The following is an 18,712-nucleotide window of genomic DNA, read 5'->3' as shown; positions in this document are numbered from 1 at the left end:
CAAACTCCCTAAAAAGCTGATAATTGGTCGATAATGACTAGACGCACAGGCGTTTGTGGATCTTCCATAATGAAAGGAGTAAGAGTGTGTCATTTGTGTGCGTGTACCTGTTGTCCTGCGGGCTTCCAGCGCATGTTCTTGAGTGGGGCGGGGGTGAAACCTGTTGTGCCTGAGGGCCTCTTCTTCAGGAGTAGAACCACACCTTTGGGGTCCTCCCTCAGTTTGACAACCATGTTTTTCAGCTGCCAGCCCACCTGGTTAAAAACACACAAACACCATTAACATCCACAGTGTGTACTCAAATTGACAGTACGTACAGTCAAATATGTAATTATCCAAAAGGAAGAAACAAAAAAGGTTCCTACCACTGTCTGCTGGTTGACCTGGATCACCTCATCGCCAGCATGGATCTTCCTGCTCAGGTCTGCTGGTGACTAAAGAACAAACAAAGTAAAAGGTCAAAGCCCGATAAACCACTTTCATAAAACACACACATCTTACTATTTACAAAACTTTGTTGAAATTGGCCCTACTTTAGTGCCAGCCCTGTCTGCCTTTGAAATTCTCTCTTCAAAGAGCAAATATTTGACAAACAAACACTCTTGAGTTCAATTCGTGAGAAAACACAAACATTCTGCGTGTATGAATATCAGTTGAATTGTTTTTCATGTCACACGGATGTCAAACGGGATTAACGAGTTATTATCGGTGATGATTCAGGCCCTGATTCACGATTAAGGACCGGAGGCGTGAGGATCCAACCGTGGCCGTGATGCTGGTGCGTTAGTCACTGACTGGTTGTCTCAGCGTGGGGAAAGGTAGCACGTCTTTCTGTGGAGGCAGTGGAGGCTTCTGCACTCCAGTAATCGGTAAATAACACAAACAGTTCCCTTTACGGATCAGCAGTTCTTAACTCCCTCGGATAACTCAGCGTGCCCTCGGTAGAGGAGGAGGACAATGAAGAGGAGGATGAGAAAGTGAGAGTGAGGTATTTCTATTCCACAAAAAAATGGAAGAGTAAGGAGTGGTAACAGACATATGACATCACGATGGGCAGCAATGCAAATGTCTCGTTCTGGTCTACAACGAGGCTGTCTCACAGTCGTCTCACTGGTTCACATAATTCCAGCATTGAAAGGGGCTGAATGCATTCTTGTGGTCAGCATACTGTCATACTTACATGTTCTGTGGTTCCCGTGATGACATGTAACCCATCGTAGGTGGACTTGATGTACATCCCCTAGGGGCAAAAAACTGTTTCAGTAAAAATACAATACTCCCAAAGGGAGAGACACGTATGGCGGCAATGTGAGGTTGACAATTTGACACGCATCGCATGCATTCCTGGCCTGCACACTCGGAAGGGGAAAAAAAAGAGGAAGGAAAAAAACAAAAAGCAGCATTCCTTACCAGACCCTCTCCCGGTCTGATATCGGTCAGCTGGACCTCATCCAAGCAGGCCGACTGGCTCATCAGGGGGTCAGAGGTCGTTCTCACGGTCTGATCACAGATGCTGTTCAAAATCTTAGACTGCAGAGGAAAAAAGGAAAAATAAAGTTCACCGGTAAATAAAACGTGAAGCACAATACTCTCCTCCTCACTGTGATTCTAAGCGCCGTGCTGAATACTCTAATGGTGAATTGTGCCTCTTATAACCATTGCGTGATGTACAGGCTGGAACAAGCAAGGTCACACTGCTACTTGCAATACGAAGACCTTCTCCTTCATTAGTACGTTGACCTACTCCCTCTGCACACGACTCTCTGAGTGTATGTTCATGTTTAGTGCAAGGCTTAATGGGCTTAAAGGGGACCATTAGTGCGCTATTAACTGGACGTTCCAGTGCACACACACACACACACACACACACACACACACACACACACACACACACACACACACAGCACTGATCAGTCCTATGCACATCACGCCCCCTTTCTTGCTCGTTTCAGGACAAAAACTGTAATTTGTCATCATTAGAGGGGGGGGGGGGGGGGGTCCTATCTGTGACATCTCTGCTCAGGCACACGCATTTTGTTTTGAACACATGGCGTACACTTTATGTAGAGGAGGCGAGCATCAAGGACGAGACTTGGCTCTAATGTGGACTTGACTTGGGTTGTCCGAGAGAGAGACAGAGTGCTAGAGGAAGCCCAGTATTAGCCCGAGGGGTCTGGAGAGCGTCAGGAACAGGAAACACTGATTGATGGCCCGGGGCGTATTAGAGCCGCCTCCTCTGTTGGCAATCCTATAGACCAGTCTGCTCTATTCACTCAGAAAAAAGGACCTCGCTACTGAGAGCATGTCACACATGTAAAAAAAAAGACATTTAGCCAAACGAGCTACCAGACCTAGGGAACTTCAGGGTCTCGTATAGTTTACATCAGCAGAACCGAAGAGAAGAGATACGGTATACTTACAACTTCCAGGATCTTTTCTTCCATCTCGTAAACACTGCAGTCCTGTTACACAGAGGACAGTGATGACAGATTAGGCTTGTGAGCAGTAAACACCAGGAAAGAGGAAGAAAAAAAAAAAAAGTATAGGGGTTGGGTAAATGCGATATAATCAACATTCCTGATATAGAACTGAGAAAAATGTAGAACAGCCTCAAACAAACAGCTTTTTAGATTCAAACTACCGGTACCTCTCTGCCTAAATTCTGGGAGAGGCTATAATTGCATAATGCGCTGTGTGGTTCAGTAAAATACATTGAAACGTGAGTACCATACCAACACTCGTAGAGTAACAATGTGCCAATGACATGGTGAAAAAACAATTGGTGTTTCATCCAAACAGTGATATGGTTTCCTGCAAACATTTGGATGCATCGCTGCTTTCCACAGTTGGAAGGGGGAGGGGGGAGGGGGGCTAGTTGAGGCAGGGGTTTCAGGAAGTCAAACGAGATACAGTAGCTGTGATCACGGTTGTTTGGGGGAAGGATCCAACAATAAAATCAGCAAAGTCAGCTGGGAGACTGTCCGCTTACGTGTCCCGACACAGACTGCACAGACTGCAGCTGGAGTGGCCACAGCTGAGCCAACTGCCTCCCGGGACAACTGTGTTGTTGGTGGTGAAAGGGCCCCTGGTTCACGGTGGGGGTCCCTGAAATTAGCTCTATGCTGGAAAAAACGCCCAAAGGGAGGCCATCCATCAAAACACAGGTAAAATGCTTCTGTCATAACTAGAGCACAAGAAAATCTACTTCAACAAGTCTCTTCTATCTCCAGAGAGGCCTCACAAGCCACAAGCCTTTGTTGATGCAAAGTAAAGGGATGTTGGTGTTGTGGCCCTCACAGTATTAGTGACATGCACAGACATGTGCCGCGCACAAAGCCGGCTCTGTTGCTCGTTGTGCATCCATTGTGCAGACAGCGAATGGGGGTCGACCATGTTTTTCCATATTTCCACAGCTGGCACATTCCACTGGGCTAAAGGGGGCGTCTGTTTTCACAATGCACTTGGCTTGTCATACTGTTAGTTTGTTTGCCTCGAAAGGATTTGAATGACTGTCTGTGGCCGTAGCGATGGCCTCGCATCAAAGCAGAGTACACCCAAGGCTCCCAAAATATGATTTTTGATCAGCGTTTGAGTGCCTGTTTGAAGGATTAATCTCTCTTGGTAAAGTAATATACACGTGACTTTACCACATTCCCCCTGCTTGGGGGCGAGGGATTATAAACATTATGTCGGAAAAACACAATCATTTCAATTCATTTGACATATATTGGTCCCAAACGCATGTTTCCCTACAATACATTATTTAAAGTCAGCCAAGAACATATGGTGGTTTCTGAAAGAATTTGGCTTTGCTAGTGTAAACATGCGACTGCATATTTCTTTTAGAGACTGGCCCATGTTTGGATGACTGCACTGTTGACCGAGCCAAGAGGGATGAGCTAAAAATACATGTTGCGATGTTTAGAGGTCGCAAAACAAAAAACGGTATCGGTGTGTGTGCTGCAGACATGGGTTGGCATACCTCCCATCAAGTTTTAACATCATCAAGCGGCACCATCAAATCATGTGAAGACAATATCGCAGATGATCCCTCTAAGGTCTGTTCGTGATATCCAGATGAATCCCTTCATCTTTGTCAAAACCAAAGTCCTTCTAGTACACGGGATCTGGATAGTAACTAAGCGCTGAAGGAGGCTGAGGGACAATTCCCTGGGTGTACTGATCCCTCACGTTATGGACTTGATCCCACAGCCGGTGTGGATCAGATGACTCTGTGTGCTGCTCTCTAGGCTTTTGATCTGCCAGCAGAGCGGATTTGCATGGTCGAGCAATGAAGTGGCCGAGAGAGAGAGAGAGAGAGAGAGAGAGAGAGAGAGAGAGGAGTGCTGGCACAGTGAGGGAACCTGCAGTGTAGCTGCCTTTACACTGAAGTGAAATAAAGACCATGTGACATCCTGTTATTCATAATGTATGAACATATGATGGATACATTTGCTAAAGTTCAGGGTTTGGCCTATATAATGGAATCTTTGTTTGTTTTTCTTTAACTAGAGAAGAGAGGTATAAACTTCATATCTGAACCAACATTTCAGGAGAGGGAGGCGCTGATTAAAAGACACGGGGGATCGATATATACAAATGTGGTTCGTTGAAATAGAATGACCTCCACGCTGACGGGTCAGCCAAGATGGCTGACGCGCTCACGGCTTTATGGACGTGTCCCATTGTGTGTGTACACACAGGCTTCATTCAGGCAGAACACATAAATTGTGTGACCTGAAAAGCCCCAATTCTTGGCTGAAGTTCATGAAGGAGCCGGACAAACCTCACGCCGTCCTCCCCAATCATAAAACTAATCGCTGCGGCAGTCTCCTGCGCAACCTATTTTATTAACCAGGGGCTGAAGGGAGGCTAAATGGTCTAAAGAAATGAGAAAGGAAGCCAAGAGTCTGCTAACTCCGTGTCAGGTTAGACACTTAAACGATGTGATGAGTTGGACAGAAGCCTCCTCATCAGTGTTCCTGCAGTTGCACCCGAAGCTACGAACAGAGGACCAAACTGCATCTCTCCTCCAGTTGTTGGAGGAAACTAATCCCTCCAGTCTTACAAGACTCTTTCAGCACCTATTCTACACCGTAACCGCTACACTACCCGTGGCAGTGTGGGAAACATATACCCCCCCCCCACTTCCCCTGGAAGACCATGACCGAGGCACCCACAGTAAATCACCAGAGGCGCTGAAATCCCAGACTGTGGCGAGGAAATAGGCACTCTGGGAAAGGAATTCATTTTGATGCAATAACCCCCTAAAAAGATTACACCTGCAGTGTCTGCAGCCACTTTCGCTGGCCGCGTAAAATTAGTTGCTTAGCGGGCTTTGCTTTAAGGCGAACCCTTGAGGGAGAACAAATTGCACATACAAGCGAACGTCTTTGATCCTGAAGAAAAGGCCACTCACCAGCTCCCTTTGTTTAAGACATACGACCAACCGCTTCTGGTTGTATGAACGACCGAAACGACCAAAGTCGACACCCAATTGTATCGTGATGCAATGCTAGAGCAATGCTACGCAGTAAGTTGTGAGACGTATCGGATGCATGCTCCGTCAGATGGAGCAGCTCCTCATCCCTGCACTAAACCAACACACACACACACACACACACACACACACACACACACAGGAAGCGCTTTCAGACAGTTTGGTCTCCCGCTGCGAGCGGCTTGGAGGAGCACAAACAGGAACTACATGGCTAAAAGTGTACGGCAGCCTGGGGAATGTTGGTGGCCGCCTTTTAAAAGAGCGCCAGTGGGTTTTATGAAACTGGAAACACAAACGCGACGGTTACCATTAAACGTCCCCGCACTAAAGGGGGTCTCCTCATTAGCCAGCGGGAGGAGGAAAAGAGCCCAAGAAAAACATCAGCATTTGCAATAATGTGCTCAGACTGCTGGCTTCAGGCTTGTGTCATGGCTGCCAGACCACATTTCCCATAACTCTCTCTTCTCCAACACTTTGTCTAGCATGTCTGTGCCCCTGGGCTGGTATGTGCTCGGTGGAAAAACCTATTGTGTGTTTCCCAGGGGCTAGGTAGCGAGTGTGCTGTTGCGCTAACTAGTGTGCAGACCTGTTGAACTGTGGTGGTGAGCTCCAGGCACAGCTGAATGATCTTGTTCTTGGTGGCTGTGAAGTCACTGATCCCCGTAAGAGGCGTCCTGCAAGCAGACAAAGAACGTAAAGGAGAACATTAGGAGCCAGCGACGGACTGCAGAGCTGGGTTTAGAGTGAGTCATTCACATGGCCGAATAGTTTTAAAATCTGAGCATCTGACACCAATGTTTGATGCTTATCGCAACACTCAGTGGTCACTTTAATACGCACACCTATACGAGCTCATCCATGAATTCTACCTTCACAAAGATCATAATGTTCATTGAACTAAATGTGTATTACTGAGGCTGTAGTCTGCATGGGGGTGTTGAAGTGAGCTGGATTATACTGAGAGGTGTTTCTCATATTGTGCCCGACTCGTTGCATGAGAGAAGAAGAACATTGGAAACACATTTTAAAATGCAGTTCTGTGTACGTCATCACCACAACTTATTTTGACTTCAGTAATAAACATATAGTTTGAACAAAACATAGCCATCATAAGCTTCATTGAGAAAGAAAATGCAGCAGAGCTGTTGTACTGGATTGCATACAATTGTATTGGTGTACCTAATAAAGTGGCCCTGGAGCGTATATCACTCAAGTGACTTACTGTGGAATCAGCTGACACTATACTTTATAGACTCAGTGAACCTCGCTCTGGTTGCTGGGCTTAGGTGAATTGCCACAGACAGACGCGGTTGTATCTCTTTACCATTAACTCCATCTAAAACATATGCGAATGAATCACATCAGGACCCAACCCTCACTGCAGTCCTTCAAGTACGTCTGCTCATTTCAAACCAAAAACATGTAGAAATGTGAACTACACTGACGTCATTTTAGCACCGCACTTTTAAACACGTGCTCTCATCTAAACTACCATTTAAATCACGACCTCATCTTACCTTCTTTGTGCCACAAAAAAACAGAAGCTTTGTTTCAGCCAGCGAACACCTAATCCTGGCGTCCTGCTTAGCATGCTCTGCTTTTATGGTGTGATGTGGAGCAGGTCGCCAGGAGAGATCAGGGGAGCCTGCCAGCTCCGTACTTAAAGCTCACGGGGGGTTGCATTTCTGCTTTACAGCTGTGTGTAGTGGTAACTTGGCCAACTGCATGGATATGTGCAATGGCTGTTGCTAACTTTCTGAAAATGTCCTTTTATGCCAAAAGATAAATGCCTGTATCTCCTGGTAGCAGTCATATGGCAGCCCTTCTGGTTTCTGATATCTGGCCTGCACAAGCAGGTTGTGGCTAAAAAAAAATAAATGTTACCTGTCGAGCCAAGCCAGGAGGCTCTTTGCAGCGCCGATCAGCTCGACCACAGAGGTGAGGAAGTCGTTGGGAGGCTTGCGTGACATGCTGCCCTCGTACACGGGGCTTTTCCTGCGGTCAGACGTGGCCATGTGTAGACTGTTGGTGGCGGCTCTCATCCTCACAACCAGATTCTTCAAGTTGTCTGTCTCCACCCCATAGTTCTGAAACGGGAAGTCAACACACCATTTTAACAAACTAAAATGGAGTGAGCACGCACTCACGATTGAAGCCGAAATTATAACCATTTCCAATTAAACTCCGGATCAAAGCAAACAACCCCTCTGCACAGTTCTAGACCTGGGAGGTACTCGTTTTATGTGACAACAGTGGAGTCCTATTCCCAGGAAAACGTGTTCTTTCCTGTACAATGCAGAGCTGTAATCATTTCTTTGACATATAGGTCTGTGAGAACAGCTCCAGTCTCCAGGATTGTTGTGGGGCGTGCAGTGAGTGTGTGCACATGCAATCACCTGATTCCTACCAAGCGGGGCAAAGTTTGCATTCTTGAGCCTTTGGCTGTTTCCTGCTTCTGCATTCCTCCAATTTATAGATTATTCAGACGCACAAAGCAGCAGAGCTCCGTGTCTGCAAGGGTCACTGAGCACACCACTGACCCAGCTACGTAGCAGCTCAGCTACTGCCCTGTGTGTGTGTTTAAAAGGTAAGCAAAGAAAGGGCAGCCCGGCTGCTGTCCTGGTAAATATCAGCTTACACGGGGTTGCATCGCTGCCAGCAATGCTGCCGTATGTGCGGTGTGACAGGAGCTAAATACGCTTAGCAAGGAGTAAAACAACACGTGTCTGGGGAAACAGCGAAGGAGATTTGCAAGTGCTTAGTGTGGCACTGCCTCTATTCAACATCAGCTCAAAGAAATATACAAATCCACTCAGTCAGTGCTCAAAGGAATCCCTGGACTAGTCGAACAGTAGCTGTAGGCTGCCTTCCTCGTGGCACACTTGACATGAAATGGATTAAAACATCATTAAAGATAAGCAAACATTCTCAGGGAATATATACGGGGGGGAAAGGAAAATAGTCCTCCACACAGTAGAAGTGGAACTGTGGCACAGAGGCAGTGCGAGTGTTTTCCAGATCAGACGTCTCTCCTGGCTTTTTCATTAGCAGGCTAATCACACAGTCTCAGCGGTTCTAACTGGCCCACAGATGTCCAGCGAGCTTTTGTCCCACACTGTCGGCTGAGTGAAAAACCATGTCCGAGCACAAATATGAGGTTCCAGTCAAATGCAAATTTTTCATTCTCAAAACAGCATTTCAAGCCTTTTTATAGACATTCAGTTAATCTAGAACCAAGATGGCAGAGGCTGTTTTTGTGTAGGTTCTAGTTGGGGCTCTTTGAAGGGACTAAATACTTGTATCAGTGTCCTCTGGAGAAAGGCTATCACAACACAGCACTTCCTGCCCACGCCACAGGCATCACATGGATCTGACTCGACCATAAAAGAGACAAATGTATGTACCCTTGAACGAGAGTTTGTGCGTGAGTCTGCTACAATGTGCCATCTAAGGTTAAGCGTTATATTATAAGTCGGGACAGATCACCCCCTCGGCATCGGTAAAATACATTTACAGCGGCTCTGTGGCTCACGGAGCCAGATGATCCGTCATATGCTGTATGCTGGAGACTGTTAATGTGTGTGTGTGTGTGAATATCGTGTGGTGCAGCAGGTCTGTGTGTGGGTCGCTGGGCTCCGAGAACAAATGAAGAAGTGTTGGGTTTCAACACCGACTCTGCAAAAGACATCACGGCTCAGAGAAGTCCAGTACAATTAATTGAAATGTTCTCTTTGTCCCCAGACAGCAGTTTGCTCTCGATAGCTTTTGGATAGAAGAGAAGCACGAGTATGGATGTTTCCTTCAGGGCTGTGGGGGTAGTGCGTTAGGCCATTGGCCATCGTGATATAGGGTTGAAACTGCTGACAGGACAGCTCAGGTCCCTGATATATAAAAGGTTAAAATCTTTACAATGTGTGCACACGCTTAAATGTTTAAAATTCAAGGGCGAAGCCGAGTAGCAAAGTGTCACAAAAGACGAATGTGACTACAGCGACAGGAGGAGTCTGACCTGACAAGTCAACAAAAAGAGAGAAGGGGGGGGGGGGGGGCTTGTGGGGGGTGTCGGGTGATGGTGGCCTGTATTCCTGTTGGTAGCAGTGACCTTGCCTCAGTTAAAGCTAATTGAATCGGGGGGCCTCACTTCCTCCCACGGGGGCCTGTGGCAGGCCAAGGCCTCCTTCTTAATAAGGAAACCCCTAAAGGACAAAAAACATTTAGCCAGACCGCTTCAGTGGGAGGTGAAAGGCTGCTGAGAGTCCAGCATTCCTGGCCTTAAGTTGAATCGCATAAGACTATCAAGTCTTACAAACACGCAGACACTGTATTACTAACTAACAGTACATTTTAAAGGGGAGAAGGAAAAGGGGGGTTTACTTAAAATAACAAAACCATGCCGAGGAAGCACTTTATTTATGAAGCCGCTCAAGAGGAAAATTATTTGAGATTTCATTGCCATGATGTCAAGGTTCTAGGGGTGAACAGAAATCTGGGCCTGATTACCGTGATGGTAAAAGAGGTTGTGGACCACCTGTTGTACCATATGGTACATATTCTACGATGAGTAAATCTATCAGAACAAAAGAAAAGGCACCCATGTACTGTATGTGCCAAGTGCTTCCAGGTGTGCGCCTCCAGTAACCACAGGTAGAGGAGATTCTGTAAACGGGTAGAGGACAGGTTGGGGTTTCTGGGTTCATGGAATCCAAACCTGGTGGACCTACAGCTTTCACATCAGCGTCAATGCAAGATGCAGCCTCATGTAGGAGGGAGAGAATTTCCAAGTTTCTTCGGTATAAAAACAACCATGCCCCAAACGATTAATGTAAAGCATTTTTTAAGAGAGCGTAAAGGCAGAAAACGCTGACACAGATCAAAACGCAGGGGACCACAATCTGGGGCTTTTATAGCACAGGAAGTGATAAAACTCCAAACCGATCCCATCTGCTGGAAAACCCGCTTCTCTTCCAGTTGGAGCATGGACGGTTTTCAGCACTCTTTTCGTGCTCACTAGTTGAAGGCAGACATATTTTTGTTGGCAGTACTTCTGGGAGCTCTGATGACGGACAAAGGGGTCAGCTGATTCGCTCCCAGAGTCACTAACAAGAGCCTAACGGGGCATCTATAAGAATGACAGGTCAGGTAGTGAGAACGACCTGTCTGACGAGACCAAAAAGCAAATACACCTTTGCGTTTTTTATGTATTTAGTGTGTGAAGGAGACTTAGTAGGTGGAGGGTTCTTATCTATCAAAGTTCTCAAACTGTCACTCGTTGTGACACGATTACCATCAACTGCCTCTGTAACCTCACACAGTTTCTAACGGCCAAAATCGAGCCCAGGGCCTCTTTGACCCGGCCTCTCCTCTTGTTGACTGACACTGCGCCCCCCCCCCCCCATGTCCTCGGGCTGCTTCGTGTGTTGTGGTGCCTCCACACCCTGCTGAGCTGTGTGGGAAATTATGAGCCTTTCTGCATCGCTGGTTCCTTCAGCTGCCCAACCAGACACTACAGGCTGGAGGGTTGTTTTTTTTGGTGAGTGCGGACATTGAGAACGAGGGGAAGGGACAGTGACCGAAAGAGAACCCCCCCGCCTTCCAGAAGATACAGTCCCGTCCTACGGTTATGCTTTTAGCTGTGATATCCCTGCTACTGTATTCTGGATACACGTCACATTAGCCACACACACACACACACACACACACACACACACACACACACACACACACACACACACACACACACACACACACACACACACACACACACACACACACACACACACACACACACACACACACACACACACACACACACGTCTACTGACCAGAGCGCAGAGCAGATCGACGGCCTCCAGCACCAGTTCTTGGTGTCCAATCCTGGCCACGCCGAGCTCCTCCAAGTCTTGATGCGTGATCTTCAGCAGCTGCTCCCCGCTGATCTTCTCCAGCTCAAAGTTGCTCACATACTGCTGCAGGCTGTCATCCAAACCTGGACAAACGTGGTGGAAAAATAAGAGGGATTCATTAGACATGCATTGAAACATACAGAGCGGTCTGCTCTTTCAGAAAAAGGTTCGCTGCAACTGTCATTTGCAAAGAGCTCTTTGCCCCAATTCAGACACAAAAGTAGACTTCAGCTCATAAGAAGGACAGAGTAGTTCAGCTAGTGTCCAAATAGTGTGTGTGCGCGTGCGTGTGTAGGTACAGTGCACACAGGGAACAGGTGGGACTGCTATCTTTGACAGATAAACACACCAGAAACAGAGTAACGGTTGAGACCTTTTTGTCTGTTGGGCTGGTTAAACAATGGATGGCTATATTTGTGAGCGTATGGGTGTGTATGTGTGTGTGTGTGTGTACGTGGGCGTTTCAAATTGTGCCAGCGTCAGGGGCGTCCCCTTGCTACTATTTGGAGAACCAACTACAAATGAGCGTTACACTTCCAACTGCTTCGGTCATGGAACATACAAGGTAGGGCTGGGCGATATGGCCTAAAAAAAAAATCTCCGATTTTTTTACAAAAAATCCGATTCACGATTTAAATCGATTTTTTCCCCCAAAATTTTTTGCAGATGACAGAAGCTGTTGAAAACTATTTTTTATTTTATTTTGTGATGATTTTCCCAAGTAGGTTGATAAAAATAAAGTGCAAACAAAACCTGAACATTGTAGAAAGGTGCCTGTAGTATACAAAAAGTATTTGGTCACTCTTTTGTTTCCCTGAATCATTTAAATATAAAATTAAATTAAACATAACATTAAATGGCATTAAATAGTAGCCTTCCATTGTAAACAACTGTGCAAATGTAACTTTTTACAGTAAGCTTTTCTAACTGAATACACTGATACAAACACAGCATGAAATAAAATGTATGTGACCCTTTAACATTCACATTTTCAAAAGTGCAACATCTGATCTAACATCAACATAACATATTTTGCACAGTAAATAAGTGCATGTAAACAAAATCAAGTGCATTCACAACATAACCAACAGTATTAAACAGTAGTGCATGTTTTTTCTAAATATTTTTGCCAGGAAGACAAGCCTGTCTACTACCTCTGGCTTCAGGCATGCACGGTGGCATGTAACAATGCCCCCCCCCCACACACTGAAAAGCCTCTCAGAGGGGGCACTTGTAGCTGGCACAGAGAGGTATTTCTTTGCTAAAGTACTTAGCCTTGGAAAGTTAAGTTGGTGACGCTTCTACCAGTCAAGTGGATCGGTGTCTGGGTCAACCTGCTGGACCACAGGTCAGTTGTTGCGGAGTAGAATGACATCCCCTCCAGCTCCGCAGAAATCCTTTGGCGTGTACTATTGTACAGCCGAGGCAAGGCAACGTCAGAAAAATGTTTACGGCTTGGTAGCACGTACCTGGGGTCCAAAGCTTTGAGAAGGTGAATAAACCCCGGCTTTTCCACGGTGTATATGGGCACCATATCTTTTGCGATATACATCGCGACTGCATCCGTGATGGCTTTCCACCGGGCACTCTTCTTCTCATGCGGAGTACAGTTGGTGAATGTCTCCAAAATGCTGGGTTGTTGTTGTGAGGTGGCGGCGGCGGCGCTTGTGCTCCCGCGGTCCTGCTCCCTCCTCAGGGCAACAACACTTCTCCCACTCGGCGGCATGCCTCTGTTTGAGGTGCTGCATTAAATTTGTTGTGCTGCTTGATTTTGTAGCAATAGCTTTTAGACAGACCTTACATCGTGGTGCTGTTTGTTCTGTGTCAGATGACACGAACCCGAACCATTTCCAGACTACCTAAGACACATTCTTCCCTCTCTTATGAACGAGAGCTTCACTGCTGGCCGCCATTGTTTTCGTTTGTAAACAATGCGCGCGCACTCTACTACGGGAGCCCAACGGGGGGGAGGGGTGGGGGCGATTTTCTCGATTTTCAATAAAACACATCGCCTTAAAGCACACATTCGAATTAATCGATTAAATCGATTTATCGCCCAGCCCTAATACAAGGATGTGACTCCCGTGAATATAGGGCGTACTGTAGTGAACTGTAACCGGCTCTTCTGATACTGTAGAATGATGAAACACGGCCATAAAAAAAACTCAAACTTGTGTGTGTGTTTGTGTGTAGCTGTGGGTGTAGCAGTCAACGCCATCTTTCTCCCCATCAAAGAGCGCACAGAGAGGGGGCAGCTGCAGATACATGGCCCTGTGCCCTGCTTTTCTGAAAGACACACTCACTCTGACCACACCGCACCGCACACACACTCTCTCTCACAAATAATATTCTTCAGTGTGAGGGTTTGGCTGATCTATTTTCAGTTTGATATTCAAGTCACAGAAAGCGCTGCTTTTTTCTGGAACATGTAACTTAAGAGCAGATAGCGGCATCCATGTGAGATGTAAAGCATGCAGTTAAATTAAAGACTCGCTGGGTGTGTTCTGTGGTCACTGAGACAAATTTTGAAGATGGCACCTCATATTTCACGCCTCGGTGACACTCAGTCTCTACATGTGTTACAGAGAGTATGCAAAGAAGGTGATAATGTGTGTATGTATGTGTTCATGGTGGTCAAATGCTGACTACACAAGACATTACATTGCTTGTATCAGAGCACCAGAGTATACACTACACACACACACACACACACACACACACACACACTGCGTCAACATGTTATACGCATAACCATAAAATAACAGTGTTTTTCACTGATATAAAAGTTATAACCCAATCTATTTTCTAATGCAACCCCAAATAATAACAATTTTGTTTTGTTCAGCTGACAACAGAAGCAGATAGAAAAATACAAATTGAGGTTTAGATAAACTTTTATGATGGATGTTAAAGGCCTTGGAAACTTATTTTATCAGCCAGCTTCTCTGAGTGATGAACTCAATATCTTCTGTTGGAACCATTTTGGTTATTTCATATTCGAAATTTCTCCTTTTTTTCTGCATTTCTCTGTTCCCTTCACACATCAGAATACGCTGCATTGGGCTCACACACTACCTACATAGGTCTCCCTTCAAGGCCATTCAAATTCCATTACGGCATCAAAGTTCCCCTTGTGATAACAGTTTCGATCCTTAAAAAAATATCTGCGAGAGCTCAGGTCACCTCCACTGAATCAAAGGGGAAATTCCATCATGGCTTGTTAACCATTAGCCTCCACGAGTCAAGTCCAGTTAGGCTCGCTGGATTGTTCTCATTCCTTGGCATGCTAATTCAGAAGCGAGGCTTTGGAGAATTTTAGGCTTAACCCCTGACTGGCCAACAGCAAAGGGATCGTCTTTACATTGTAAAAGACTTAAAAGGACTGAACTGGCCTGAACCGGCCTGAACCCACAACAGCACCAACACAAACACTGGGCCAGTCTCTTAATGCCATCAGATAAAAATAAAGACTTGGAGCCAGAGGGAGTTTCTCCTCTCTGCTGTGTTAAAAAGGCGTATCCTGTGAAAGGGCGCCGCTCTCCCAACCAACCAGAATAACACAATATCACCCAGACGGACTAGATATGTGAAAAGAGTCTGGGAAGAAACTGCGGGATGAAAGAATCTGCACCCGCGAATTGATGAATGGCCCATCCTTTTCCTCTGAGCTTTTTTCACTTCCATTCATTCATTGGTGAGCGTTATCCTCCCACACTTCCTTTCCCTGATCCTAGACGTCAGACTTCAGAGAGTTTAGAAATTCCAGGTCACTCAAGGGTCCAGACCGATCTGCATTAGCTTTGAATTGGAACAATTGTAAGTGTGTTTACGTGCATTGGTGAATGAGACCTACACCACTTTAAAAGTACCAGAGATTGAGGATCGGGATAATTATGCACAGCAGAGAAACCGTATTACTCTCCCACTGAATTCAGGGGCCGTAAGGGGAAGAAGGTAGCGCAGCAATCTTTCCCTCTGGACTCAACCATCGACACCTTGTGAATAAAAGAGGGGTGTCCTTACAGTGGGGCTTATAAAACATTTATTAGGCCTGGATCAATGGCAGCTGGGGTGTGTGTGAGTGTGTGAGAAACTATCAATTTTCATTAAAAGGTAGCGTAACCAGTAAAGGAGATAGAGTGTCACATCGTTGTGAATTGAGCAAAGGGGGGGGGGGAGGAGAGAGACAAGGGGAGGACTGTGTGAATGCTTTTCAAAAGCCTGCGCAGGATGAAACGCTTTTTGAGGAGTTTTATGGCCTCAGTGAACCACTTGGCAAATTTCCTCAAACCAGAGCAAGTGTGTGTGACTGTAGCAGAGGCACAGACACACAGCGTCAATGTCAAATTCACCCGCATTGGCAAAAAGCTGGACGAACATTCTAAACCCCCCAAAACTTAACTGTGATTACAAGTTGAATGACAGGATTCAAACTGCTGTTTTACTAAACAAAACATCCTTATCTGGATCCAGAACTGAGTCAAAACAACAAGGAAATGTATTAACAATTGAGAGAAAATGTATCCCAAAATATTTTTAATGAAGTCATTTGGTCAAGCACAAATGGTGAAGCATTGCTGTATATCTTACTCCAGCTTCTCCAATGGGGGAATTTGTCCAGTTTATATTATTGAAATTTAAATACCTTCGGATAAAGGACTGTGCAATTTGAAGACATCACCAACTATGATGGAATTTTTCGACTACACTCTGAATACAAATTCTATCAAAAATTGTCAGACAGTAGCATTGTACACGACAAACCTGTTATAATTTAACGCAATCAAATAGATTATAGTACCAGTTTCACATGGTTAAAAAAAGACCTTCCCTGCATGATGAACAAGGGGGCATCTGAACGAAATCTGTCAAAATCTGTGAGCGATAAACAAACACAGAATGGGAGGTGACTGGCAGATGCCAGTATGTTTGTCTCAGTGGGGCACCTGCTGTTCACTGTGGGGTCGTTCTTACCACCCACCAGCTCCCATTCAGTAAACAGTGATTATGAGAAGAACAGGTTATCAACGCAACAGTGTCAGGGTATAAACACACACACACACACACACACACACACACACACACACACACACACACACACACACACACACACACACACACACACACACACACACACACACACACACACACACACACACACACACACACACACACACACACACACACACACTTCTGAGCAGCTGGGAAAGCAAGAACCCCAGAAACTCCAGTCTGGATGCAACAAGTGCAACCAGACCTTGTTGGAGGCCTTGCAGCTCTGCAGCCTACTTAAAGGCCGTGTAAGCACACATTTCTGGCAATGTCAACAACAGAACCCTTCCGCTTGCAAATGGCTGGGCTATTCTTGTCACAATCTCGACATTTGCCATCTGTACAGAAGCACAAAGACAGCAGATTGTGTTAATCGTGGCCAAGTACATGAGAGCGAAGGACCCACTGCGTTTGTGTGATCAGAACGGGTTTGTACATGTAGTCTTACAGGAAGTCCAGTGTTCCGTCTGATCTATGATCAATTTTGATCAACAATGCTTTCAATGCAGCTTTTAGTGGCCAACTTTTGGTTCTCAGGAGTTTCATTACACCAGCAAAGAGCGAACAGTGCACCTCCGACAGAAAGAACGAAACAAGCGCCCTCCTCTTCACCTCCCCCATCTTTCAACCCCTCCCTGTGCTCCCAGTGGGAGACGTAGCCACCCTGTAACTAACACACACACACACACACACACACACACACACAGGAACACACAAACACGCACGCACAAACACAAACCAATATCCCCACTGGGTGTAGAATAGCAAAGCCACTGTAACGCTGCAGTCTTTATTCGTCAGCACGGCCTCTGAACCTGCTGGGAACGGTCAGGAATTTGACTCATTGTTCTCCGCTGAGCAGCTCCATTGTGGGAATTCACAGCACCCTGGCACAATGGTCGCCGGCCGGACCAGGCCATGCTGTAATTAGAAAGAAAGAAAGAGCTCCTCTCGGCGACTGCTAAGCTATCCCCTAATGCATGACTTCACAGGACAACAAAGCCTGTCCACACACACACTGGGCTGGCCCTTTGAATGGGAGCTGGGAATAGGAGTTACACAATGGTGCGCTACATCTCTCCATCAAGCATGTTGTGTCCTCATCTGAGAGTAGTATCGTAGAATATCACAGCTTTCTAGGAGACTCGTCACTAAAGTCCGTTCGGAGGCTAATCATCTTGTTTTATGGTTGCTTTGAATAAGTCGTATCCCTGACAAAGAGGAGCGTTATTGTGTCATGTTTCCAGATACTGGCTGTTCTTTCCAAGATATTCCTGCAGCAGCTGAAACTGCAATAGTTTTGAACACAGAGAATGAATATCTCCGATAGCTTAAACTGGCTATGAACCTGTGCGACCCGTGTTTTAATCTTACCATCGCTTCCTCCGGCTAACAAAAGGGCGTTTCACGTCATGTACCCCTAATCTTAAAAACAGACAACTACAAAATGGCTGTGATGTGTCCAGAGCGAGCTGGCTAAGTGAGAAAAAGCAGCTGAGGTTAGTCGCTGCACGGGCAGACAAAAGCAGCTCTGTCTCTTACGGGGTGATGGACGATGACTGATGAGAGAAAAGGGGTCAAAGTTGGCGGGGCTGTCTACTATGAGCACTAGCCCCTGGGCTCGGTCAATCTTCAACTCCAACAGCACACGGCCCCAGTCACATTGCTGGTAACTTGTCCGATTTTTAAGTTTAAGCAGGTTATGGAGGGGGAGGAGGGGGTGGACAGCTTGGTTAATGTTGACTGGAGCGAGAGGAGAGATGACGTCTGGAGGTAGAGCAGACCAGAGCAGCGCAGGAGGGTATGAGGTACTTTGGATGTCCTATGACCCAATACATGATGAGTTCTGGTCATAAACAGATAAGAGGATAGAGTGATTGAGTGAGACAAAGAGAAAGAGACTGTCTTTGCAAACCCGTATCCAGCGCAACAGCTATGGCCGTTAAAAGAAAACTGAACAACTGGTTGTCTGGGTCACTGAGTTTACAACCTGTAACATCATTAGGTTTTAGTTAAGTTGAATTGTTTCCCCTTAAAATTAAGGATTCTTGGGTTGGTATATCCTGATAAAGGGAAACCTGGATAACAAATTCCAGGATTATCCAGGATACTGACTCATGCTAACATGTACACCAGTCTGATTGGTTTTCCATTTCATTCAAAAGCATTGATCTTTTTTCATGGCAGAAATCATGAGGTTCGGAAGAGCAAAATCAAAAGTGCAACATTTTGGTAAATACCGGAGGTTGCCGTCTGG

At 46.0% G+C, this 18,712-nt stretch overlaps 1 protein-coding gene across 1 annotated transcript in view; it reads right to left on the bottom strand.

Moving 5' to 3' along the window:
* The window catches only part of LOC306790690 (connector enhancer of kinase suppressor of ras 3-like), a 46,063-nt gene that overhangs the window by 17,492 nt on the left and 9,859 nt on the right, over positions 1-18,712 (bottom strand). The window contains exons 2-9 of the mRNA XM_079287134.1: positions 11,323-11,486; positions 7,385-7,587; positions 6,087-6,174; positions 2,421-2,462; positions 1,411-1,530; positions 1,181-1,240; positions 366-434; positions 108-254 (exon numbers count right to left, since the gene is read on the bottom strand). Of these exons, the coding sequence (XP_079143260.1) occupies positions 108-254; positions 366-434; positions 1,181-1,240; positions 1,411-1,530; positions 2,421-2,462; positions 6,087-6,174; positions 7,385-7,587; positions 11,323-11,486 (893 nt within the window). The remainder of the gene's footprint in view (positions 1-107; positions 255-365; positions 435-1,180; positions 1,241-1,410; positions 1,531-2,420; positions 2,463-6,086; positions 6,175-7,384; positions 7,588-11,322; positions 11,487-18,712) is intronic.

The sequence above is a fragment of the Melanostigma gelatinosum genome, assembly GCF_949748355.1.
Source record: "Melanostigma gelatinosum genome assembly, chromosome: 16".
Classification (NCBI taxonomy): domain Eukaryota; kingdom Metazoa; phylum Chordata; class Actinopteri; order Perciformes; family Zoarcidae; genus Melanostigma; species Melanostigma gelatinosum.
The sequence above is the reverse complement of the archived record's forward strand: the minus strand, read 5'-3'. Positions and strand labels throughout refer to the sequence as shown.